At 38.3% G+C, this 27,218-nt stretch overlaps 1 protein-coding gene across 4 annotated transcripts; it reads right to left on the bottom strand.

Moving 5' to 3' along the window:
* Positions 1–1,052: 1,052 nt before the first annotated feature.
* Positions 1,053–25,224, bottom strand: PRPS2 (phosphoribosyl pyrophosphate synthetase 2; the record flags this gene model as incomplete). Of its 4 annotated transcripts, XM_082279472.1 has the most annotated exons (8): positions 1,053–1,145; positions 1,999–2,158; positions 5,013–5,186; positions 7,687–7,811; positions 9,305–9,403; positions 12,758–12,778; positions 15,399–15,582; positions 25,103–25,224. In XM_082279472.1, the coding sequence occupies 8 exons, from the start codon at positions 25,222–25,224 to the stop codon at positions 1,053–1,055; spliced, it is 978 nt and encodes a 325-aa protein (XP_082135598.1). The 4 variants fall into 4 exon arrangements, with proteins under 4 accessions (XP_082135598.1, XP_082135599.1, XP_082135600.1 ...); XM_082279473.1 differs by lacking the exon at positions 12,758–12,778 and having other exon boundaries at positions 15,384–15,582; XM_082279474.1 differs by lacking the exon at positions 12,758–12,778 and having other exon boundaries at positions 15,390–15,582.
* Between the last annotated feature and the right edge of the window lie 1,994 nt (positions 25,225–27,218).

The raw sequence follows: 27,218 nt of genomic DNA, 5'->3' as shown, positions 1-27,218 counted from the left end.
TTTTAATTCTCTCATGTTAAAGCCTTCAAGATTAGTTACTGTACCCTAGTTCACTGGCTGCACAGTCAAGTATTGTGGTATTTTTTAATAGGAATTTGAAGAAGATCCATTGACTGTGCTGTTTGAAAAAAACCTGAATTTTCAGATACTTTTCAACCACGGTACAGACCAGTCCGGATAAGTGTGTTTAAATTTTCTGTTTGGACTCAGCACAATAAACCTTTACAATATTAACAGGAAAGCTGTTAAAAAATTATTCTTATCATCACAATCAAGGAATGTCAAAAACTACAAAGAAAAAATGAAATTTACACCAAACTACTCACGAGTAAAGCTTGGCCATTATTTAGATAAGTAATATTAATAATACTAGGAATCCTGAAACATTAATCTTACAACTGAAGATAGCAACTATACAGAATAGATGTTAAGCAAACAATTTAATGTAATGAGAGCTTTACAAACAGCAGCCCCAAATATTTTGTGGGGAAAAAAAATGAACGTGAAGTGTATCAAAATTGTTACTATTATGTATATGTCAACAGTTCCTCAAAATTAACATGACCTTAGGGTTTATTAATCTCATTACAGTTTACAAAATACTCATAGTTCATAGTACTTATACAAAAAAATTGCACCTGTTTACGCAACAGATTAATAGACACAAGAAACTCAAGTCTGTAGCATTTAGATTAACACAGAAAATGATCTGACACATATACATCCCATTAAGTACTGTGAACAGTTTGTAGTTCTGTATAGAGAAATGGATCTGATGCAGCAGTTTAGCAGAAAGTGAGAACAGGCCCATAGAAGAACTTACACAAGACATAAGACTTCCAGACTCTCAAGAGAATTCATAAGGTTTCTGCAAGGTGGAGATTTATTGCCCATTTACAAAGAACAAATGGTAATTACAAGACAAATATAATAATTAAACATACAAGCTCTTGAATTGTACAAAGATACTAATTTCTCATGGTTGAGGTGCATTGTTAAAAACAGTGCTAGCTTAAGAGACCTTTGCAAAGATGCCATGTAATCCCCTACAGTTACAAGGGGACGTGGCTGAACAGGTAAGACACAGATTCACCATTGTGTGTTCTTCGAATTGCCTCTGCCAGGATCATGGAAATGTCAATAAACTGAAATAAAAATTGAGAAGAAAAGTTTTATGGCATGCCAAGAGCAATAAACTATGCAGTTTATAAACACAAACATTCCAGCTATCTTTGTAGCTTTTATTTCTAGGAAGTAATATAACATTAAAGCTTAGGCATTGAATATATATAAAAGAACTGCAATAATACCAAGTAAGAACTGAAAAATTGAGTAAGAAAGCATTGACTAGGATCACTGAACAGTCATATTGTTGAGGACTTCTGACAAAAGGCATGCTGTCAAAAAGCCCCACTATTATTGCCATCAGATGGCAGTGTCTGCTTGGCACAAATACAGTTTAAAGGAAGTACACCTTTTAAAGTGCTTGCCTTGTTTCAATAAATACCAAATAAATGTTAAGCTTTTAAAAATGCATTTAAAACTTTAATCTTTTATGCTTTTCTCCACTCTGTACTAAGGAAAACCTCCAAGTGGGACACAACTTCCCAGAATAATTCCATTTTTGTTTTTCAAGAAAAAATAAAGTCGTCTAAGATTTCTGTGGCCTCCACAACAGAATAACTAAGTTCCTACATGCAAATACTGTATAATTAATATTGATTTAAAAAAGAAAGAAAAAAAAGCCTGTCAATTTTACATTTGTTACTCTTTCACAATCAAGCACACTCAAGGTGTGGCAAATACCAAATATTTTGCAGTGCTCTATTGTATTACCTGAATCCCCTTAAAACAATTCTTTAGCATTTTTTAGCAAAATGTTTTGCAAACAATGTATTTAATAATATTAATTTTCTCTCAGGGCACAAACTCTAGCATGAATGAACAGTAAAATACAAATCTTGAGTCTAAAGAAGTGGCATAAAAATACCACTGTACCTGTATTTTTGGGCAATGTTTCATTTTCTCCTCTTGGGGGATTGTATTAGTTACCACAACAGCCTCAAACGATGCATTATTAATCCGAGAGAGGGCAGGACCAGAAAAGATGCCATGAGTCAGAATGGCATAAACTTTAGTAGCGCCAGCAGACATTAACCTGTAGAACACACAAAAATAGCATGCTGTGAGGCATGTTTACATACATGGCTACAGATGAAACTGGATAAAAATCTCTAAAATACATTTTACTTACTAAGTCCTATATATAAAATATCTACAAAATAATTCCAATATTTGTGTAACCTGAAAAAGTTTGAATTGTCTCAGAAAAATCCCCAACAAAAATTATAATTAAATTTAAAAGTTATTTGCAGCAGTGATACTAACCTAAAATGCTGCACTTTTGACCATATCTGCACAACATAAAAATGAACTCCAGTACAAGCTTTCTATCTTAACCAGGCAAAAAATTAAGTAGGTTGGATGGCAGTATTCACAACTCTATTGTGCTTCCATTATTGTCTACCTTTATTTTCATTTGCAATTCAAACAGTTCTGCTTGGAAGGAGTTTCCGAGGAAGAAGAAATGTTAATGATTAAAAGCCTAGCTTACTGCAAGGTTGTGGGAAGACATGCTGCTGATCCAAGCACACAGTGAAGTGATGCATGAGGAGGAAAAACAGTATAAATCAAAGAACTAGAACACCTTGTGAATTAGTCAAAATATCTTAATTTAGTTTCTAGTGGCCTCAATGCCTCCAGATGCTCAGCTATGTCCTACCTGCTTCTCTAGTCTTATAAAGAGAGGCCCTGAGGAACAGCATTTTATCAGATCATCACAAAGACACAGGAGGAAACATAAGGGGGAAAAAAAGAGGGAAAAAAAAGACAAAACCACAGAAACATCATCTCATTTTGAATAACTTAACAGAATTGAAGTTTCCTGGTCATTTTCAACACTCCATTTAGTAGCTGCAGCCTACAAGGAGTATGCATTACAATATGGTGAGTGTCTATCAAGAGTGTGTACTTGAGTTTGTACTTAAGCAAGTTGATCTGCTGTATCTGAAAATATATTTCTTAGTTCATCTGCTTGATATGCACCTACATTGCAGAGATAAAAAGAGTTCTAGGGAGTATTTTGGTGAGCAAGTCTAATTATACACAAAGTACATCCCACCTGGATTTGACATTAATGAAAAGCCCTAGTTCATGCCAAGAACATGATACAAGGCAGCATTACTCAATCAAAAGCATCTTAGTGAACATTGCAGATACATTGAAGGTGATTGGCAGTTTTAGAATTTGGTCTCTAGAAACATATTGTAGGTAAATAAAGAGTGCTTCTTTCAAAAAAAAGGAAAGAAATAAAGGTTTTTGACAGGAATTAACTTCCTCTATGCACAAGAGTATAAAAAAAAAAAGTTGGCTAGGCAATTTGTGATTTTGATCTACAAATAACACAGCTTAGAAGAATACTTTGGGGCATGATGTAGATTAGAATGCAGATAGCAAACAACTACACAACATGTCTGCAAAATTTCATCAAATTTCCATGAAAGAGAAAAGAAACTCAAGACTATACGAATCCTTCTTCCATGAGTTTTTTACATCCTTTATATAGGTGCAAACAGCAAGTCTGCAACTAAAGACTGTAAACTCATGGGATTATCTTTACTTCAAACCACTAAAAATAATGTCTAGTTCACTTAAACTTCACCATGTTGCTTTCATACCATTTCCCACAGCATTCTCCTGTAGAAATTTGCATCTTGTACCTTGGACAGGTATACTTCTCACTGAGTAAAAAACTGGTTGGATGGCTGGGCGCAGAAAGTGGTAGTGAATGGAGTTATATCCAGCTGGCAGTCAGTCACTCGAGGGGTTCCCCTAGGGCCAATACCATCTGATATCTTTATCAACGACCAGGACAAGCGGATTGAGGGCACCCTCTGTTAAGTTTGCAGGTAACACCAAGCTGGGTGGCAGTGTTGATCTGCCTGAGGGCTGGAAGGCTCTGCAGAGGGCTCTGGACAGGCTGGATCTATGGGCTGAGGCCATTTGTATGAGGTTCAATACAGCCAAGTGCTGGGTGCTGCACTTTGGTCACAACAACCCCCTGAAGTGTTACAGCCTCAGGGAAGAGAGGCTGAAAAGATGCCTGGTGGAAAAGGACCTGGGGGTGATGGTTGAGAACCAGATGAACATGAGCCAGCCCTACTACTAACCTGAAATGAACCAGCATAAAGGCAGCTGGAAAACCATAAATAATCCTTTCTACTTAGCACTGCTAGAGCCTTAGTTAACATAGGGGGTCCATATTCACAAGCTCCACTTCAAGAAGTGGAACACCTGGAAGGAATCCAGAAGGCATCACAATTGAGCAGAAGTCTACAAACCTTGTGGAAAGACTGAACAAACTCTGGTTACTTGAGTCTAGGGGGAAATTAGAACTCTTCAACCAACTTTCAGACAGAAGACAGGAAAACTTATGCTCACCTCCTCAGATGAAAAGGACAATAGTTTTATACTTAAGAGGTACAGTCAAAATTAATATTACATTTGCATTGAACACTGTGGTGAAAATACTTTACAGTGTTAAATCCAGTAAAGCTTTGTGAAAGATTTCAAAGATTGTGAAAGAAAGGAGAGTGGAAAGGCTCCATGATGAGGATCAAAGAGGGAATGATTTTTTTATCTGTTGCTTCTGCCTTGGAACTCTAAAGGGCACTAAATGGCCCAAGTCTTTTTCAAGTTATATGACATTTTATTTATTCTTGCTCTTCCTAAGTACAGATCATATATTTCTGTAAATATTTTCTCAATTTCATGTTCTAAAGAAGGACACAGCTGAATCACAGAACTGTGACCTATAGACTCAAGGGTCAGAACAACTCAATGCTACAGAGGTCAGGTTGGGTTGTAGGCTTTGAGGATAACTTCATTCATCAGCTGTGCAGTGAGTGAGAACAGTACCGTGAGGCAGTGGGCCAGATTCTAATAATACTCACTTGTCCGCTGCATGACATATTGTGCCACATGTGTCAGCCATATCATCGACAAGAATTGCTACTCTGTCTTTCACGTCACCAACTAAGACCATTCTGTCCACTTCATTTGCCTTCTTTCTTTCCTTATGAATGAGAGCAAATTCCACATTCAATCTGTCAGCAATTGAAGTAACCCTAAGTTGCAGGAAGAAATACACCACATTTAGAGAACCATTTTAAAAGAAAAAACAGTCATGCATATGTATTTGTCACAAAACACAGTTTTTATCTTCTGGCTTTCAAATTGCCACAGCAAAAACTTTTGCAAGGAGTGACACAGGTAGAAACTTAATTAGTTGCTAATAAATACAATCAGAGTGTCTTCAGCTAGACCCCAAAAAACTGAGTTTTTTAATTGAGTTTACTTTGGTTTCCTGTCATTAAGTGCCTGGCTTTGAAAACATTTCAGCTATTCACAAACTTTTATTAAGCTGCTGCAATACTAGTCACACTAGGTAATTTAAAGTAGGGGGAAGTCAATTCTAAGCCTACGGGAATGTGCACTTTAACATTCTAACTAAAAAATACCATTGCAGGATTTGAAACTAAGCCAATGGGGAAAAAAACCCCCACAAGTTAATAGTGATTAATAATTCATTTCACAGTACTTGACTAGTAATCAAGTAGCTTACTTCATTAATAATTCCCTTAGCATACACCTGCTTGACAAAGATCTTTTAAAACCCTTCAGGGTGACCTCTGGTGGCCAGACAAACTTCCAATAATAAACTTGTTACAGACTTCTGATTACTTTTTCCAGTTTGTTTAAAATAATAGAGCTCTTAGGTATAAAGACACAGTAATAAACCACACCATGCTTTTTTCTAAATGCTGATGCAACCTTGTAGCCTGTCCTTTTAGACTATGTTTAGAATGCTGTTTACAAGGTTATTAACATGTATGGTTAATACAGAATACAGTTTTGTTTCTTTACCACTTAAATATGAAGGTGTCTTCAGTTACTGTGTGTCAACAAATGGATGATAAACAAAAATCCCAAATTTTGGCATTTTTTATGAATAGCGTAATTTCACAGCAAGTCTCAATACCTCAGAGGCATTAAGATATCAATAGAATTTCCATACCTTATTTTAGCTGCAACATCTAATAAGCTAGGGTAAAACCAAGCAAGTGGTAAGATACAAAAGAAAATTCAAATATTTTAAATGAATGCAAGAAAATGGATTTTTTAAAAATGAATACTTACAGATTTAAATTTTAAGATAATTCATGTTCAATTTTCACATTCTATTAATTTTTCATTAAGTTTTATTTTGAAGTTCTACACATTTTAAATGGAAAGGCCAAACAATTTTCTTTACATTGTATTATTTGAGGTGAAGCAGAAGCTATGAATTTATTGAAAGCAACATTTACCCCTACTTCACCAGAAACTGGTTGGTTGCATTACAACAGAAAGATAATAAAGATGGAGTGTATCTATCTATATTAAATACAGTGAGAGTGATCCTCAAAAAATAAACTCTTATGATTAACTTGATAATGCACAAATATTTGGTAGGGGGAAAAAATGCTTCTGACTTGAATTCTAAGCAAAGGTTGTATTTTGTTTAAAAAACAAAACAAAACAAAACAACATAAAAACCAAATGCAAAAATAACAGTATCCTGATAGGAACGAACAAAGAAATATAACTGACTAGGTGATCTTTTAGAATGCTTTCTATGGTCTTCACATCCTTAACTTGATTAATCTAAAAAGGAACAACTAGGAGTTCTACTCAGTCTTATTTCCTTAAAAATCATTACAACAGGAACACTCACAACAGACTCAAGGACTTCAATTAAAATCAAATTATGACAGTCTTTCACATTTTTCCCCATACTATATTTCAGACATTTAAATTGCTATGGGCTTACAGGAGTTTTACTTAATTTGTCTTTGTTCCCTCTGCAGCAGCAGCATGAGCAATAAAACCTAAAAATAAGCATTTTGCCTCAATGGTATGCTTTATGACCTCACCAGCCAGTCTGCTTCTGAGCTTTGGCACTGGTTTATACTCAATCAATACCAAATAAAACCGAGTCTGCTAAATGAGTTACACATGCTGTGAATGAAGAAAAACTCCAATGAACTAAGCTTTCTATTTTTACCTTTCACCACTCAAACTTTCATTCCCTTTTTCTAGTGTTTATAGTGCAGAACTTGGGGTCAACAGGTTTACATCTGGAACGCAATAATGTAAAGAAAAAAGAAATACAAGTCAAGCAAGCTCTTACCTAAATGCCAGCAGGTACAGTGGGAATTGGCCATATGCTTTGACAGAGAAGGGAAGCCTAGGCAATTCCAGAGCGAAGCAGGAAGAGGTGCAGCAACTGGACTAAAGAAGCAAGCAGCAGGAAAATCTCTTCCCTCTGGTGGAGGGATTCAGCTAATGAGGCCATATCCAGGGAGAGAGAAAAATATCTTCTTTAGAGTATAGAAAGCTCCTGAATGTTTTCAAGCATGAACAGCATTGGAAGAACTAGTTGTTCTGTTTTCACAATGCAGTTGGATTCATCAGTGATGTACCCTATATCTCGCACAATTCATAGAGGAATATAGAAGACTAGACAAACTAGATCGTTAACCACTAACTATGTGTAAATCTGATAGTTTTAGGCTTGTACAGTACCTTTTTGCACCACCTGCATCAGGTGAGACTATGATACAGTTTCTCCACTCAGGAATGTTCTCTTTAATCCACTGCAGGACTGCAGGTTCTGCATACAGGTTATCTACTGGAATGTCAAAGAAACCCTAGTCCAAAAGAGAAAGAGAGTTTCATGAATATGCGTTTTCATCTCACCTGGAATGAAGACAAAGGGAAAGAACCAAGTCTTTGCCTTTCATAAATGGTAGAACTTAATTATTATTTTACACTGGCCTAACTCTAACTCTGCTTCTGATACTGATGCCTTAGGTTTTAACTTTCATATTTTTCAAATCCTGTCCTGCTTGGTGTGTAACTCTGAAGTTTCTTGTAGCCTGGTAATTTCTGCTCTCTTGTGCTGGGTAGACATAACAAAGCCTCTCCAGGCCTGGTCTTCAAGGACACCCAGACTGTCCTAGGCCCAAAAAGTATAAACCAAGAGCCTTTGAGAGAGGGGCAAGCTGAGGGGAATTACATCATTAAACTGAAGCTTTAATTGGAGAATTAACCCTGATACGCAAATGAACCAAACCTATAAAAGTGTGCAGAACTCGTGACTTGTTGTCCATCTTGGGGTCCATCTTGGCAGTAGCCTCTGGCTCCCCCAGGGGTACCTTTGAAGGCCTTTCAAATAAATACCTACTTTTATTCCCTTACTCTTGTCTAGTCTCTGTTTCTAGGAGGCCTCTTAAGGCATCAATACTACTGTCAAATGCTGCTGAAGTCAAATAAATATTAAGGCCTCTAAAAATATCACCCAAGAGTAGTGAAAAATATAACGGGTATTCTCAATTGATATAAAAATCAGAAAAGATGATCACCTTCAGGCACTCAAGTAAATTCTTGATAGTGAAAAGCTCTCAAAAAATCCAATGAATAATACTCAATTCCATAAATTTCAACTGCTTGACATTAACAGCAGTATTTCAACATGGCGAAGATTCAAACTAAAATGGAATCTTTGTACAAGGTATAAAAACAAGAAATCTGGTTTAGACCTTTTTATTTATGTGACAGCCGTCTAGCATAATAAGAAATTCTGATTAAATGTGATTGCCAGAACTGGAAGATACAGTGTTTTCTATGAAAAGTAAGTTCCCTTAAAACAAGGTACACATGAGAATGACAAATAATGTCTGCTCTGTGTCTGAGGCAAAGGTCTTGTGATTTGCTAGATTCAGCAGTAAGCTAGATAAGGGTTGCCAGGCTCCACCTCCACTTCTTTTAAGAGAATATTACACCCTTGGCTGTAACTACCTAGGGCAACACTATAATCTCTGACAAGGCTAAGATTAAGAGAACTTGCCCCAGGCCAGTATATTTTATGTTCTGGAAGCGCTTACATTAGACTTGGCAAATTCTACCAAAGACTCCAATGCATAAATATTTGAAGTAACTGCAAAATCACCCCAAAAAATCAAGACTGGTCTCTTTCTAAAAGGGAATTTAATTAGAAACAGGTAGCAAGACTTTCTCTGAACCCTGAGAATTCTGTACATAGTCTTTCAAAATAATGACCAAAACCCCAGAGAATTACTATTAGCTTGTCACATTAATTCAGTAGAGCTTCTAGGCACAACTAGTAAGAACCAACAGTTACCTGGATCTGAGAAGCATGCAAGTCCATGGTGATGATGTGGTCAGCCCCTGCAACTGACAGCATGTTGGCAACAAGTTTTGCAGAGATTGGTGCACGGCTCTGAGGAAAAAAGCACAAATGTTTACATTTTAAAAATATTTCAACTAGATGCAAGGATTCAGAAGATTAGTTATTTTTCTTTCTTTTCCTTTACAATTTTGGGAATCTAGATATGAAAAGCTCCAGAACTTTAGCCAAACTAGCCTGTCAATCTTGCTACTAGGGTTTTGAAACTCAGTAAAGCATTTAGGAATATCTAAAACAGTTTGCACAGTCTGGCTAATAATGCTTTGTATTAAAGAGATAAAATTCGGGATATAGTTTTCCAATTCTTCTACTTAAAAGTTTCAGCTAGCTTTTTCATAGCATAAAGACAATCATAATTTCTGTAAGCCTCTACTCTACATTAACATACAACTCTGTCGTGTTCTAAGAAACATTGCAAAACCCAAAGATCAAAGGCAAAATGAACCCAACTTTTGAGAATACTGCTTTAAAACAATGTTAGTATCAAGCATTTCTTCATGACACAGTAAAGCTTGTAGCAGATCCTTGGTGTCAGGGGTCTTCTAACCTGACCCTTTTTTTGTTAATTATGTTTAATTCCTGGATGCAATTAGGAGTCTAGAATTCCCAAAAGGGACGCGGGGGGGGGGGGGGGGGGCGGCTGTGGGGGATGAAGAAATCCTAAGAAGAAAGAATGAAAGAAGAATAAAAATCTTATTAGCAAAGTTAATGCCAATGTCAATAGCTTTTTAAAAGCGTCAAGGATGCAAAACAAACAAACAAGCAAAAAAAATGAAACTATGACTGGAGGATACCTCACTTTTTTTTAGTTACTCTGAAGTTTCTGCATTCTTTTTAAGGTCTGCAAAAACCTAGTTTTCTCTAACAGAAACACTAACCAAAACCTCCTGCTTTCTTTTTGCTAATCTTTAAATAAGGCTAATAGCTGGCAATAACATTAGCATGAAGGCAGAACTGCAAGTCAGTTTCCATCCCAATATCAGACTGTTTTCTGCTGGCACAGTATTCTCTCCTGCTACATCTCTTTATCAAACAACCTCATTTCATCTCCTAGGAACCTCCTCTCCTTCCACGCCATACACACAATTATAGATTATCTCTGCTTCCCTTCCATTGATGCTCAAGGGCATAAGTGACAATGAACTGAATCACTGACAATTTAGCCTGGATGCTTTTCCATCTGTGTCCTATCAAGAAGCCAATATTTTCCTCAAAACTTTTGCTAGTTTAGGTGGAAACTTGGCATTTCTCTGTTTTAACCTGAAGATTGACAACACACTTCCAGAATAGAAACTGAGATACTGTAGTCTCATTTTATGGCTAGGTCAAGTTTATCACCACTATTACTGAAATTCTTCATGTTGAAAACCATCTCTTTTGAGGGACACACATCATCACCACCACTACAGAGAAAACAGATGCAACAGCCAGCACTCCCCAGATCTCTGTGATTCAGATGCATACAGCTTCCAGTTTATCATCATTAGTGCTTCAGCACAGTTGATTTTCTACTTACTGAGGACAATGCTGCTCTTCATTTAAGTTCAGTTCTGTAAGTTGTCTGAAGCTTTCTGGATATTTCTATTATTGGCAGCAAATTTTTTTCATGCCATTTGAATTCCTGATTACTTCAGCTCATTTTAGCATCTGACATTTTCAAGCTGGACTTCAAAATACTCTCAAATCTCTGTCAACATCTAACAAAAGAAATATTTAGTATCTACTCTTTTCATTCTATTGCAGTGTTCTCTTACCAACTCTTTGCAAAGATCTCGTTTAATGCTTCCATTAAACTGGACTAACAGGTAAAGCTGAAATGAGAGGTTTGTTCTCCTGCTTGTACTATCCTATCTTTCCAGGCTAGAGACTTCCCTTGTGCTGTACACTAGGACTTGTCTGAACCAACAACCAGGTGAGTCAGCTCAAAAAGAATGAAAACAAAATGGCAAACCAGGACCAGCCGCCCTGGTAGAAACAAGTAACTAGCTCAGGCTAGCAGCTAAAGGCAAATTACATTCTTTTCAGAGCATGGTTTGCCATTTCCACTCCATTTAGCACACTGAATTTTGTCTAATTTTTTCATTTTTGTTCAATGGGAATACCATTCAGTTTGTCGCATGTATCAATATCATGAATATCACCATCACAAAAATCCCCAAATAAAATACTTTCCTACATCACATACTAATGCATACATTACCAGTTGGTACTTCTTTCAGCTGCTGGCCTTGCAGGCTGCCTTCCCAGAAGGAAGAACTTGAAGTTTTACCACTAGGTAACTTGTTTTAGCAGATATGCACACATCACAGATTGCCTACATGTTGATGGACAGAGGGTCTTGGAAGGAAAGATAGCCAGACACGAGTACCTGTTTCTCAAGAATGGGCTAATAGCAGATTAAGATAAAAGAAGTTTGCAGCTGACAGTTTCCTTTATACAAAATTGCGCATTAAAAGAAAATCCACATGACACATTTAAGATTTTCTTGCTTGCATAGAAAATAAGTTTTGTGCTACAATATGATCCAAATTGAAGATTATTTTAAAATCAAAGAAAGTATATTCATGGGAACCTCAGACAACCTGGCCTCATTATTCAGAAACTTGGATGACAAAGGTGGGTGAGAACTCATGATTTTCCTTATAATGTAGTTTGTAAGGTTTGCTTCTGATGAGAGAGATAAGGACACAGATTCACAGTATTCATTGTTCAATTATTTGATGTAATTTTAGATTATTTTCAGAATTATTAGTGTGAAATGCAGCATTAGATTATGCACAAAAACAAAATTGTAAAAGAAATCACTTGAATTACCACTGGCAGGGGGAATCCACAAAGCTAATATAAACAACCTCACAAGAGAAACTGTGCAAAGGACGCATAGCTGAAAGTAAAAGCTGTCCATCAAGATCAAAGCTCAGTTGCCTTTAAGCTTCTTAGTACATTGTCTTGCTCAATATTCATCACATGCACACTGAACAGGAAAAAAAAAAGGAAATCAAAGAAAGCCCAAAGATTTATAACTGGAACTTTCACTTCCAAGAAAGCCAGTTGTGAAGTGTATGGATACTGAATGTTCACTAATGTATTACCCAAATTTATCATTTCAAAAATGAGATATGCTTTGAAGCCTCAGAAATTGACAGCCATTGTCTTGAATGTCCAAATAAATTTTTAACTAGAATCTAGGAGTTTTCTTGTAGCAAATTATTCCACAGGTTTACTGTCATGGCCTAGGTGAAACACAACTGAAATCAAGAAGTGAAACTGAAAATGTTCCTAGTTATACATAATGTAACCCAGTAAGTTTCACCCTTTAAGGCCATATTAATGGAAATGCATAGTGTTAGATTTAAAAAAAAAAAAAAAAAAAAAAAAGATACCTACCCAACGCTCCACGGACCCCTTCTACAAATCAAAAAAACAAAGTTACATGAGCTGTAGAACACCAAACTCACCTGTCACTGTACTTCTAACTTATCTCAAAGGCATCTCTGCAGCATCCTACATAAATGTGTCCTGCCCACAGCTTGGAAGGTTAGCATAATTAGAGGATGCGTAAGTGCAGTTATGGTCAAAGCACAGGAACATCTGAGCTACTTTTTAAGTTTAGCTAGCTTGTGCATCAGAAATATTCTAGTTTAGGGCAGCACTTGACTGAATCTAAATTAATTTACTGACTTTTTTATCATTCTCAGTAAGCCTTTTTTTTTTTTTTAAGTCTGTTTCCCATTTAAAAGATAGTCCAGGTTCAGTGCTAAAATTTTCAGAGTAGGTTGGATTGCTCAGACTAAGATTTTTACTGCAAGCCCCTCTCCTTACATAAATAAATGAAGAGCACTTTCATTGTTCTCAGGAATCATAACTGCACCAGAGGTATGACAAAGACATGGTTATTTTAAGTAGCAAGGACTCCATCTATTTAGTTCTTAATGAATTAAAGTCAATAACTTAAATTCAAACCAGAAAACAGCATCCATCTAGTGGAGATTATACTGCCTCAGTTCATAGTCAAGCAAACTACAGCAACGTCTTTCACACACCAAAGAAGAAAATCTGTGTACGATCACAGGAAGAAAATGGCAGGCACTTTACTGACACTTCAGGCAGCACACAAAGCTTGTGCCCTCATCATGGGTCAAAGACCAAGTGATCTGATGCAAGCAGGAGGGAAGTTGTCCCTGTCAATAAGCTGCCCAATGTTGACAGCTGTATTATAGCTAATTTTGCAACATGGAGGTCAACTACCAAGGTTAATTTCCAAAGATGGCAAACATTTTCTCAATTGCAAAACAGAGGGGGGGGTAAAAAAAGCCACAAAAAAATATTTTGCCTACAGCTGCAGAACTCAGTGACACACAGAGAACAGTCTGGAAAAAAAAATCTCAGAATCTCTATTAATCAAAATCACTTTCCTAGGCTTTCTATCTTCAGATGGCATTTCTGAAATACAAAATGCTCCTGGATGGCACGCACTCTGCCACCACACTGGGGGGTTAAATTGTCTCTGGAAGTCTGCCACATGGAATTTGGGTAGCCTTGACAAGACAATTTAGATGCATGGAAAATTTGGAATATACTCTTCCTTTTCCCACACCAAGAACTTAGAAGATGGTACAGCAGAACTTCCCAAAATGAAGTGGGAAATCAAAACATAGTGAGATGCTTTCCCTTCTTTTCAACAAAATGCTTATTGGTACCCCTTCAAGGTACCAATAACCCTTTTGATGTACAGTATTTCACCCCTTCTGATCAAGGGAAAGCATCATCCTATACAAAACACAGCAAAAATTAAGTACCAAGAGATGTAGGCAAAGAATAGGGTTTTACTTTTTAACTCCTGAATTCCATTTTTAGAAGTGTAACAAGCAGCCCTTCATAGTATTAGCATGGTATTACAGAGCCTGCACTTAAAGAATTAATATACCAGAAAATAAGTTTTTTAGTTTTGTTCTTAGATATCACAGGCTGACTTTACATATTTTGTAATAACTGCTATTATTTTTAGCTTTTCCATTACTTCACTCCTGTTACATTTTTTATCTAAAAGAATATAAAGACCACCAGAAGGCTTTCAGAATGGTTTGCTTGATGCCCAAAGTGAAAGAGAAGGGGCAGTCCATTTACAAGAAGTAAAGGAGAGGGACAATTTTCCAAAAATACAACCATTGCAATCCAATCTTTAAAGCCAAATTCACATTTCTTATTACTTCTTTTCAAGTGAGTTTAAGTAAAAGTACCATTCACATAACCTATCAAAGGGGGGTTTTTTTATATATAGTAGAGATAGAAAGTCTAGTTCTGTATTTTTTAAAATCAGTCTCACCTCCCACAGAGGGTTTGTGACTGCGTTACCAACTTGGCTGAACTGATATATTCATCAGTTATGACAGATCAAATTCAGTAAAATGGCAATAAAATCAGTAGAGCATTTATGGGGTTTCCATACAATTTTTTTGTATTCATAAATCAAAGTAGTTACTACAGATATAAAAACTTTTTTTTTAATCTGTCTGGCAGCACAAAATAATGTTTTTATTTCCATTATGTATTGTGGATTTCATCAGTTCCTTCCATTTTGCTCTGTTTAACCATATATGATAAACCCTACCTACATAATAGTTACAGCACTTCAAATTTAGTATTTAATTCCATTCAATTAAAATGCTTAAAAAGGTGTCCTCTCTCCATTTATAGGGATTAAAAAAACCAAAAAACTTTGAAAAAGGATGATAAACAATCCCATAAGATGCGGTTTGTGAGCAAAGTACTCTGCAATATACCACACACAGAGAATATACCTACTTTTGCAAACTGAAGACATGTCAATTATCAAAACACAGGCAAAAAAATAATTTATTGTCTCACTTCATTACTTGTAGATAAAATAATTGAACATTCTACCAAGAGAAAAGGATGGGGGGGGGGATTCAAATCTTTCTAATTACTTAAATAATTATTAATCTCCAAAAATTTCAAGTGAACAAACTGAACAAAAGCCTTCCAAAATGACATAGCTCTTACCTACCTTGTCTTTCTTATCTTGCCTGGCATATGGAAAACATGGAATTACAGCAGTCACTCTGGAGGATGATGCAATCTTGCAAGCATTGATCATGATGAGTAGTTCCATTAAGTTGTCATTTATTTCTCCACAGCCACTCTGGATAATATACACATCTTCCCCTCTCACACTTTCACCAATCTCTACACTGAAAGAGCAGGAGATGATAATTTCAACACTTGAATTACTAGAAAAGTATTACTAAAAAATAATAAAAAAAAAGAAATCCAGTTATGTTTTAACAAACTACCTTAGGTTTTCTGTAAACTTCCCATTTAGAGTAGGATTTTTTTTTGCAGCAATTTCGATAACAGCTTCCTTGACACAAAGTCCATTTCAATATAAGCCAGTCTAAAATTTACTTTAGCTTCAATATGGTCTTCATCAGGTCAGCACCAACCAACATGTAATTACAGCTATAAAATCTACACCATTATGTTCAAGTAAAGTGTTTTTAAAAGACAAAAATCTTATAGAAAAGCTAAGAAGACTGCTAATCAACAGCTTACTATGGCTCAACTCTCATGTTGTGTCAGTTGTTCTGTTTGCTCTAACAATGCTTACATGCTTTGGTTCCTTATGGAAGTATCTAAGTTTTTTTGTTCTTCCACAGATTTCAAGACAAATTCTGGGACCAACCACTGCTCACACCACAGAAGTAAAAAATTAAATAGAGCTTAAAAACAAATAGGAAAAATAAAACAAAACTGTTGAATGTGTATTCTTTCTCAATTCTAGATCCAAGCAAAAGACATCTACTGCTGAACCACACTAACTTTTCACACCTGTTACTCCAAAACTTACATATAAACACAGCAGAATAACCTTCATTTTCCCTAAATCCATGCACAGTGTACATGAAACATACAGACTTCCTAAATAATTAAGTGATCAGACCTTGCAAACCCATGCTCTACTATGTTAGTCTCAGTTTTTAAGTGCTAGAATATACTGAACCCTTATTTAAAAGGTTGCATCTTTACCCAAGACACAAATAAGAAGTTTCTGACTGGAAACCATCCAAATGGCCCAGATGTGGGTAGAATAATTTCTCTAATGGGTCCTTCAATGCTGAGGCTTATTCTAGTCAAACACTGTCCTAACAAGTTTTGTTTATCAGCTCTCGGAATCCTGTGTAAGACCCATGAGCTTTGCACAGGAAGGAATTTACTGCTTTTCAACATCTTAGTGATAAGCACACATTTGATTTATCACCATCAAGATAGTTGAGTACATGCTCTCAGCTCCCCTATTCGAGTTCTCTGCAGTCCCAAACAAGTTATATGAAGATCCCGTCTTAACTTTATTCCTTAATGGAATACATTTTTTGCCTAAGAATGCTACTAGGAGGATTTCTTAAGGTCGAAAGAAAGCAAACCAGCAAACAAACACCAGGTCTCTGGAAGAGGTGGTCAGGTACAGAATCAACTGGGCATATGTCAGGAAACCTTTTGGAGCCTTTCATCATTCCACAAAGACACGATTTTTTTAGTCACAAAACTGTTACTTCCCTCTCTAAATTTTTGATCAATAGAATGAGGCCATTCATAGAAAACTGTTTTGATCAAAATATTTTCTTAGTTTATGTCCCTTTTTGGAGCTGAAAAAGTTTTGGTCAACATAACATTTTTTCAGCAAGATAGTAAGTGTGATACATGATTGGAAAAACTAGCCAGGCTTAAGTAGAAGAAGCCCTTCTGAACACAAATCCAGCTCAACGTGAAGAATCTGCTCACTAGCTTATGGATGTGGCCTCAATCATTATTATACCTTTGTGGTTATCAAGAGTGCTTTAAAAAATTCTAATTGCACCCTGAATCAGCAATTAGACCTGCTTTATAGTGAGTGTTGTCTCATACCACACCTTTGGAATATGTCCAAAGAAAAATTATTTTATTACTTAAGAAAAAAAAGGAACAGCTAATTTAACAGTCTAACATTAAATACTAGGGGAAAAAAATGGCTGAGTGACAAAAGTACATGATCTTAGTGTTCACTATATACTGAAAAAACACTGAATTATAACACTCAGAGTTGTTTTAGTTTTATAAAAACTGTCACTTCTATGCACATCACTAAAAAATAACAATTTTCAGAAGGTCAACGAATATACTTTCAGATAAATATAGGTCTGGTTAATATAGTGGACCAGAAAAGATGATTTTTCCACTGTCATTAATTGTATCTTTTTCCAATGATCTTGGGCTACCAATAAACATCATGTTGTAAACAACTTAGAAAACAAACCTGCTACTTCTGTCTCAGTGCATTTGAAAAAAAAAAAAATGTAGCTATGTTTTTATGGCTAGAATGACATAATTATTTGTCACACAGAAATGTGAGTAGTCACATTTCCCAGTCAAGATGAGAGAGCTGTGCAACAGATCAGTATCTCTTATTATCTACCTTCTCAAAGATTGGTACTGAGAGGAGCTGTGTAGACTCAACCAACAGATACACACACAGATGCCTATTTTACCTTCCCCAAGCCAGAGAGTAAAAGATAACCAGTCACTGTGTTGCAAGTATTTCATCAGATACAGCCTGTACTAACCACATTGGTGGGGGTTTGGGTGGTGTACTTTTTTTTTTTCCCCTGGGGTGGTCAGGGGGCAGGGAATTGGCAATTTGGGCTTGTTTTGGGTTTTTTTGCTCTGTCCCTTTTTTTTTTTTTTGTAAAAACAAAAATACGTTTTTTTAACATATTCAGGCAACCAAAAAGAGACTATAAATTATAGAATCAGGTATTTGAATGTTGTATCTCAAATATCTATTATCTAAGCTAACAGCAGTCAAACTTTGTGACAGTTATCTTATCAAAACTACTACTAAATTCCCCCATCTCTGTCATGACCTTATTAACTGTTCGTGAGGTTATTTAAACAATTTCACATAGTCAGGACACAGAGGAAGGACACAAGAATAAGCTTTTGCCTCAAGATTACAAGCTCTGTTTGTTTTATGCAATTCAATCAAATTCAGCTATTTGGTAACAGTTTAAATAAATTTCTGTTCAAGAAGAGTCAACAGAACCTGTACATTAAAAGTCCTGACACCACACAATTGTGTTTAAAAGGGAAATTTACAGAAATCAATAGCCCACAAAAGTAATTAACTCTGAGCCAGTTGCTTGGCATCCAGAAGCACAAGGTTCTAGCTGGGAAAGATATATATAAGACAGGACATGATGAATACCAAGTTTAAGTATCTGCGTTCAACTTGAAAAGGCTGTTTTGAGAGTTCAATTTAATAAGTAGAAACTTGGACAGGCTAATAACCATGAATTAAGGATACAGCATAAAACCACTTAGGTTACAAACATATTTCAATGGCTGAAGCACCATTAAGCAAAAATCAGAATCAGGAGTAACAGCAGACTGAGCTCCTTTTGAGCTAGATTTATAGTGCAGTCCCAACTGAGCTTAATGATGGGAATTATAAATTTGTATGTCCTAACTAAAAACCAAACAGCTGTGGGGAAGTAGAGGAATAAGTATGTAGAGCCAGACTACAACGGTAAATAATGTAAATCCATAACTAGGATGTTCAAATCATACACTTACAAGGGCTCTATGTTTTTTCTTTAAATAACTACAGCAGATTAAGTTTCTAGCCATGCTTACAAAAAGTAAGATTTCTCAAGCAAATTAGAGGCTAATAAACTAGATGTGTACTTCAGGCCCTTTCAGTACCCACAGAAGAGGCCAAAAATGAAAGTCTAGAGTCCTCATACAGTGTGCAAATGAATCAATATCTCAAAAGTGGTCAAACAAATCCACATGCTGAGTTTGCAATTCATTGAAACCTAGCCAATGGCAAGCACTGAGCAGCAGGGTGTGTTTGACCTCTTACCTTTGGGAACACCTTTGGCAGAGTAAAGTCTTTCAACTCAAGAGTTTCAACTTATTGGGCAAATATTTCAACTGACATGATGTAACATAACGAAGTGGGTACCAGAAAAGCCCAAAACAACAAAGAAATGATAAAAATGCCAGAGTTGGTTTTAGGTCTATAGGGATCCCGTATCTCCTGGCACCCATGGTCTCCCCTCAACTCTAGGCTCTTGCACTTTGATTAACAGCTCCAAGACAAACTCCCTGCTGTATCTCCATTAACAACTGCCCAGTTCTAATGCACTGGTATGGTAAACACCAGAAGATAGGAAATATCTTGTTGCCCTCTACTCTGGCACACAGCCTGCCACCACAAGAGGAAATAATTTTTTCTTGAGCAAGTTCTGGGTTTAGCTACATTCAGTCCAAAAACTACCCTCAAAAATTTGTAAACAAATGTCTAACAGGCCTGAACATGTGCAAAACTCTTCAAAGGCTCAGTACCAAATTCTGCAGCTAAGGACACATGGGATTTTCAGCCATTATTCACACATATTGGGGGTTTTTTTGTTTGGCTTTTTTAGGGGGGAGCAGAGGGTAGAAGGTGTTGTGGGGGTTTTTTTGGTTTGTTTTTATTTGTTTGGGTTTTTTGGTTTGTTTTGTTTTAATTTCAAATATTTAGCATCTACACAAAGATAGAAGTGCATAGTATCTAGCTAGGTCAAAAAAGTGAAAGTCTCAAATCAAAAACTTTAAAGGATTTGGGGCCTTTTCCGATTCAGAGAAATGAACAATGCAATAAATGGCTGTATTTACTGCATCTTCAGTTCCCTATACAAACAAAACACTGTGCTGTTGTGGCTTTAACACATACAGTGCGCAGTCCGGAACCAAATTTTACCTTATTCAGCCAAGCTGGTAAAATCTGTTTCTCCAGCCTCCTCTTGCTCATGACAGTGCAGGCAAGCTGGGAGAGAGGCAAACAGCTGCCTCCACTGACAGAGGCAGACCACAACCGGCCCAGCTGCAAATCACTTGCTCAGCAGCAGGGCAGTATGAAGAAACACTTCACATCCCAGTGTGTCACTAATCCCTACTGCCTTCAGCTGTTCTAGCAGGAGTTTATGACCTGAGCTTGCTCATTCCATGATTAGGGATCTGCAAACACCATAACCATCTACTCAGTGAGGGTGATACAGCTCATGGCTCCACATCAGCTGAACCCAAAGGAACCAGATTACACGAGATGTGGTGAGGTCATGTCTCATCTGAGACAGCTGCAGTACCAGAATTGAAGGATGCTGATGGGGAGATAAGAAGGAAGTCTTAAAGCCAGATGACAAATCATACATCCCTAGTATGAGTGTTTCCAGGTTTCCTCTTGATTTTTTTCAGTTGTTTATTTCATGGAACAAACTGGTTTTATTACCCTACTTTGTGTGAAAGAGAGACTCAAACCCATCCTTGAATGAATTCTCCAGGGAAACATCAGCTACTTTTTTCTAACTTCCAGGATCAAATATCAGCCCATGACATCCAGTTTAGTCTATTTACTCACAAGAAAATAGCCCTTATATCAGCAGCACAGCTTTCCCCATACAGCAGACAACATCCCTTTTGTAGTCATTCCACATTTCCTTCTGTAAAAGCTAAATGACATACGCTTTAAGTTGGTGTTTCTGAAACAATCCAGCTTCAGCAGCTGAATAAGGCTGTGGGTAGGAAGCCTTCAAACTCACATGTGCCAAGCAGGACTTCAATTCCCTTCCTCTTGGATCAAGAAAATCTCTTACTCACTTCAGCCAGTGAATCTGACAGCAAGAAGCCAGGAACCTCACAGGAATGGGTGGGAGCACTAACTTCTTTCACCAGGAAAGATGTGTGCAAAAGAATGCTATCTATGAGTAATTTCTCCATTTCGAATTAGCAAGTATTTCAAGGGCAGAATTAAAATGAATAGTCTTTACAGAAGGAAGAATACCCTATCTTGTATGAAAATAAATTTATTTACAAAGCGATAAATTTAATCATATTTTTTCAATTGACTCACCAAAAATATCTGCACTGGGGTTTAATTGTATAGCAACTCTAATTAAATGCTACCTCAGTGTATTTGAAGACAATTTTGCAAAAAGCTTCAGCATGTTTAATATGTGCATGCATCTGTTACATGGCAGTCAAACAGTTTCATGATGCTGAGGCTAAACAGTCCTGTTTAAGGACTTCCATTCCTTTCTTCTTCCTCCAGCCTCTAAACCCTGCTGATGACAGTTGGCTTGTGGGGTTTGAAGAAGATAAACTGAATAAGCCCCCACTGCAGCCCTTATCACTTTGCCAGATAAATAAGAAGGTGGTGCCACCCAAGCTCCTACCATGGCACTGTGGCTGGCACTTAACTGACACACAAGCTATGAATAATAAGAGTTATCATCCACAACCAGATATTATTAAGGAGCTCTGGTGCTGCATTTGATAGGGTTGCTTGACATTAGTAGCCAGCTGAAGGAAAACATTTCCACGCAGTTTAAAGGGAAGGAGGGAAAAAATGGGGCAGTGATTGAGTCTGCCATCAATTTCCCCCACTTTCTCAGCACAGACATTACATCTACCAGCTACAGAACCCGAAAGAATATTGATTGCCTAAATCAAAAGAGGACTGTAATATTATTTCTAGATACATCAGTCTCAGTACAGATAAAAATGAGAAGCCTATCCCATTTTAAATGTTCTGGAGCTGGAAACATACTGGCACTGGCTATTTAGCCACAGTGCTTGTCAGTGGTGGTCCTATCCCTGGCTGACCTCAGCATCAGTTTCTCAAACCCACTTACAACTGCTGAGAACTGGGACTGAAACCTAAAGCCTGTTTGACTTGAAATAGAATGCAAAATATATAATAACACTTCCCTCCACTCTGTTCTGCAAGCCAGACTAATTACGCCTCTCAAGTAAAAGGCTTCCAGCTAGGACCTTTTGCAAGGATTTAAGCCTGGGGCTGCACACAGTTATCAATTTATGCATCATTTATATTTAAGAGAATGCAGCGAACAGCAGAACAGAGTTTTGAACAAAAAAAAAATCTTCTCTGCAACTTGCTAACTTAACAGATCTGACAAAGCAAGAGTTTGTTGACCCTCATGCCCAGGCTCATCTGTTTACATGGGGGTTTGCTGGAGTGCCACTGGAAGGTTTAAGTTTTCTTGAGCTTTTTAACTATCAGGTTTTAGTATTCTGCCATACTGCAAGTGTATTTCACAATGCCAATACACTTGTTTATAAATTTAAAAATGCAACAAAATTAAAGAAAAGAAAGGACCATGCTGGATTCACTTTATCTAGGAAGAAGTCCTCCTTTGCTTACATACACACACAATTTTACAGTATAGACAGACTGAAAATTCAGATGCCTCAGGAAAGAACTCCTCTGCATAAGTATCACTTTACCTGTAGTTTAATTTCAACTACATTGTTGAGGAATTAAGAACATTAGTCGTGAAAACTGGAAATTCAACATCCTGAAGAAAGTTGCTAAGAATATTGAAAAAATTACCCACTTGAAATATTGTATGGTGGATACATACAACTTTACTTGCTGAACGGGAAACAAGAACTTCAGATCAGACTCTCAAAAGAAGGAAGTTGTAAAGCAAAAAAAAAAAAAAAAAAAAAAAACCCAAAAATGTAAAGATTTAGAATATTAAGGCATTTTAGTTCAGGGATTAAAAGAAATAAAAAAGATAATGTCAGCCTTGCAGTGTTGCAACAGAAGCAACCAGAAATAATATTCCTAAAAAATACATTCCTCATATCTGTACCACACTACATCGCTAGTTGCCTAAAAAAATAAACTGGCACTACTAGATTAGCCAAACCACTGACATACTGCAGTCACCACTACCTTCCATTTTAATGGCAGAGAGAATAGTCCCTACCTGGAAAAATAGGTGGAATGACAGTCTTCAGATGATTGTATCCTGAAGCCCAGAATTTAATTATAATTAAATATGCAAACTGTGGAGATAGATTTCTACCTTGGATGAAATCTTAGTCAATTTATTTCTGCTGTTTGCTATGTTTCAAGCACAGATTAAGATAAATGTCTCTGGAGAACTAACATTAAAAAAAATTAGACAAGTTAGCAAGAAAGTCATGCAACCAAATACCCAAGTTAAGTTTTATCATGCAGAAAAGAGATCAAAGAGCAATAAAGTGAGTATAGGGCTGGAAAGAACTGAGAGAAGATTTAAGCTTTCATTTAATCAGGAATGAATAGAAGAGTTAGGGTGTGCAAACATTAGATTGCATAAACACCAGTGAAAGAGGGTTTATAGTAATGCCAGTGAGCATGACTAGAGCAAGAGCAACTGCACTGAGAATGCAAAAATGTAGACAGAAGAGAAGGACAAGCTTTGTGAGAGCAATTTTAGAATACATCATGTTAATCTTTCAAAGGAAGCAATGAAAACACGCTTTTTCAGGAGATTCGGAACAAGAACAGATAAAAACAAACATACAAGAAGCTCAAAGACCAGCCAGCTGCTTAGAGCAGGAGCTTGTTTCAGAATCAGCTGGCAGCCTGGACTCACACACCTATATAGAGAAGCAATTGCAGTCTTACCAGCTCATGGGGCGAACATACCACTGTCACTTCAATTTAAAATTCTTCATTAATATTGAGCAAATCAAATACTTGGGTCAGAAAGCTAAGATGACACACTAGTAAAGAGACCCAAAATTGATAGAAAAAGCATTATCAAGAACATTCTCAGACTTCAGATGAGCGGGTTGTCCTCATGGTTTTACACAGGATTTTTTGCACTGTTACCAAAGTCACTTTCTGCATTTGTCTGGCCAGGAACCTGCGATGACTGCACTTTGCAGAGTAAGCCAAGGCCATCACAACAACTTGTATCTCTCTCATGCACAACCATCAGCCTTGGACTACAGAGTGGAGCCCTACAGGAGCTATAGCTTGTCCACCACACTCACACCTGGCTGCTAATGCAAAATAAAGACCAGTTGCAACAAATTGTGCAAGTGTGGTTTGACCTAGGCCCTGCTTTAAATGTCTAATCCAGCATCACCATCCTGTTCTTGTATCTGCCTGTAAGTAGGTCTGTATGCACACCTACTTACAAAACTACATAGCACTATAGTTTATAAAACTAAGATTATTTTTTTATCTTTAGGTAAATAAAGCTGATCAACTGCACAGGTATTATCTGTGAGCGGTGGGATGCGCCCGACATTGCAGACGAGCTGCCTGTACAAAAACCATTCCCACGCCACAGTAAGGAGGATGCTCTTCACCCGGCCAGGGTCGTGCCAGCCCTCCTCTGGCCAAGGAGCTCCCGACGGGAGCGCGCCCGAGCTGTGCCGGCACAAGCCAGCCGGGACACCTCCGGTGGGTGCTCGTGCTCCGAGGAGGGAAGGAGGGAGAGAGAGACAGGAGAGGGAGGAAGGAGTTCCGGGCAGGACACACCGGACCACGCCATGCCCCCGTGGCTGCATCTGGACCGAGCCATCCATAGGCGCGTCCCGCACCAGCTCAGCCGCCCTGACAGGACCCGCCGGCAGCCCGGGGTGACAGCGGGGCTGGTGACAGCGGGGCTGGTGACAGCGGGGCGGGACCCGCCGGCAGCCCGGGGTGCCAGCGGGGCTGGTGACAGCGGAGCGGGACCCGCCGGCAGCCCGGGGTGACAGCGGGGCTGGTGACAGCGGAGCGGGACACGGCGCTGCAGCCGCCCGGGCGCGGGGGTGTGTCCGGGGTGCGCCCGTGACGCCAGCGGGGCGTGAGAGCGGAACTCGCGGCGGGGCCGGGGCAGAGGCACGCACCTGGTCTCCTGGTTGCTGAACTTCTTGGTGACCACCTTGCCCAGCTCCAGCCCGAGCCGGTCCGCCACCCGCTGGGACAGGTCGTGGTGGGAGCTGCCGCTGAACAGCACGATGTTCGGCATGGCGGGGGCGAGCGCGGGCGGGCGGGCGAGCTCGGGGCTGCGGCGAGAGCGGCAGAGGAGCGCGGGGAGCGCGGTGCGGGGTCAAATAGCGGCGCTGCGGGCCCGCCCCGCCGCCAGGAGCGGGAGGGACCGGGGCGGGGCGAGCCGGGGCGCCGCGGGGCACAGGTATGGCCCGCAGCCCTTCGCGGCCACGGGGTGGCGGTCGGGGGGGTGGCTGCCACCGCCTCCTCCGCCGCCGCCTTCCCCTTCTCCCCGTCCCGAGCCCGGTGCAGTCCGTGGCTCTTCCAGCGCTCGGCCGGGCCGTACCTCAGGCGGGCAAAGCTCTGCGCTTGGAGAGAGGCACGAACGGAAAATCCTCACAGGCATCCTCGGCTGCCTATGGGATGTGTGGCTCAGGTGACACCGGCACCTAAAAAAGCAATTGCCGAATACAGCTGTAGCTAGGTGTATGTGGAGTTAGATAGGTATCTAACTAGTTTTACTTACTAGAGCTGTCCTTAAATAACCCGCGACCGATTGTCTATAAACTCTACTCATTTTCCATCAGCATGGTTTTGTCGATTGTTGCTTAGAAATAGGCTCATGAGCAAAGTGCTTTCTGAGAACTGACAAAGACAAAAAGGTCTTAGCTTTCAGATAGAGCTGTTTTAACTTGTATGCATGCAAATAAATAGATTGCATTGGACAAATAACTTCAGAACCACCTCAGTTTTCCTGCCTTAAGCAAGCTTTTGCTTCAAGAAGCAGAGTCTTGAACACATGGTTGTTAATGTTCTAGTCATAAGATAATTCATGACTAAATAAACCCCGTTGTTGCATAGTAAATTTTTCAACTGAACCTGAATTCCAGTAAGGAACTTCCTCAAAAAAAAATTAAAAAAAATAAAAAATCCAAGATTGGGTTGCTGTCATTCCTGTTCTTCGGCAGTCCAGATGCTTGCACAAATTATAGACATTTCTTGCTAGGTATCTCATCAGTTAATCAGAGGGAATTTAAATAGGGAGTACAGCTTATGGACAAGAATGGGAAAAATAAGTGTTGTGATTTACCACAGCATAACTCCAGAATCCATTCCAGTATTTGATACATTGCCAATACCTCAGCATACAATGACTTGTTTTTGGCCCACTCACCCACTTGCCCTCTTTGTATTTTCTCTTTACACAATGAAAAAGCAATGTGTTTAACTGTCAGCACCGTTGGCTCATAAAGAACCTCAAAGTCAAACTTGTGATTCTTCCAGTTCATACATCTTCTTCAAAGACTAATTCTGTAGGATACATTTTATTCTGAGTTACTTGCAATTCCAAATTTTGCCCACTGTCTTGATTTTGTTGTGATTTTCAGTATTGATTAGTCTAAAATCTTTAGACTCTGTGACAAGACATCACAGCTGCCATTAAGACTGCAGGTTTCAATCTGTGATAAAGAAAATTTGCTGATATTACCTCAGGTTTATCAGAACTAAAAGCATTGCTAGACAGAAAAGGGCAATTTAACTTCAAAATATCATAATAAAGGAAAACCATACTTCCCTGTCCTCTCAATAATGCCAGAGCTTTTGAAATGGTCTGCAGGACCAGAAAAAAAGACAAGAAAACAACTTGGACTGCCAATAGTTTTTTTAGTATATGTTTGGCAGTACTGAACCTTACAATGAAATTGGTGGTTGTCTTGACCCACTCTTTTTTCCCTAATTCATCCAGTTAAACCTCTTGTCCTCATAATTATTATATATTCCTTTATTTGCTGGCTTAGCAGGATATCCAGACATTTCAGCCCATTAAGACTTTTGTGCCCAACTGCTAATTAGTGTAGCTACAATATAGAAACTGCAGTAATTAAAACTAGTCATGGAGGTTGTCATGCAAAAGAAATAATGGTGATTGACATACTAAATGTGATTGTCTTTCCTTTGGTTGTCATAGACTAAAATAGCAGACCAGAATTCAAGTTAGTGCCATTCCCACTTGAAGCTTTGTACTTTTCTAAA

Source organism: Coloeus monedula, assembly GCF_965178545.1.
Source record: "Coloeus monedula genome assembly, chromosome: 3".
In the NCBI taxonomy this organism is placed as follows: domain Eukaryota; kingdom Metazoa; phylum Chordata; class Aves; order Passeriformes; family Corvidae; genus Coloeus; species Coloeus monedula.
This window is presented reverse-complemented; position numbering and strand designations above follow the sequence as displayed.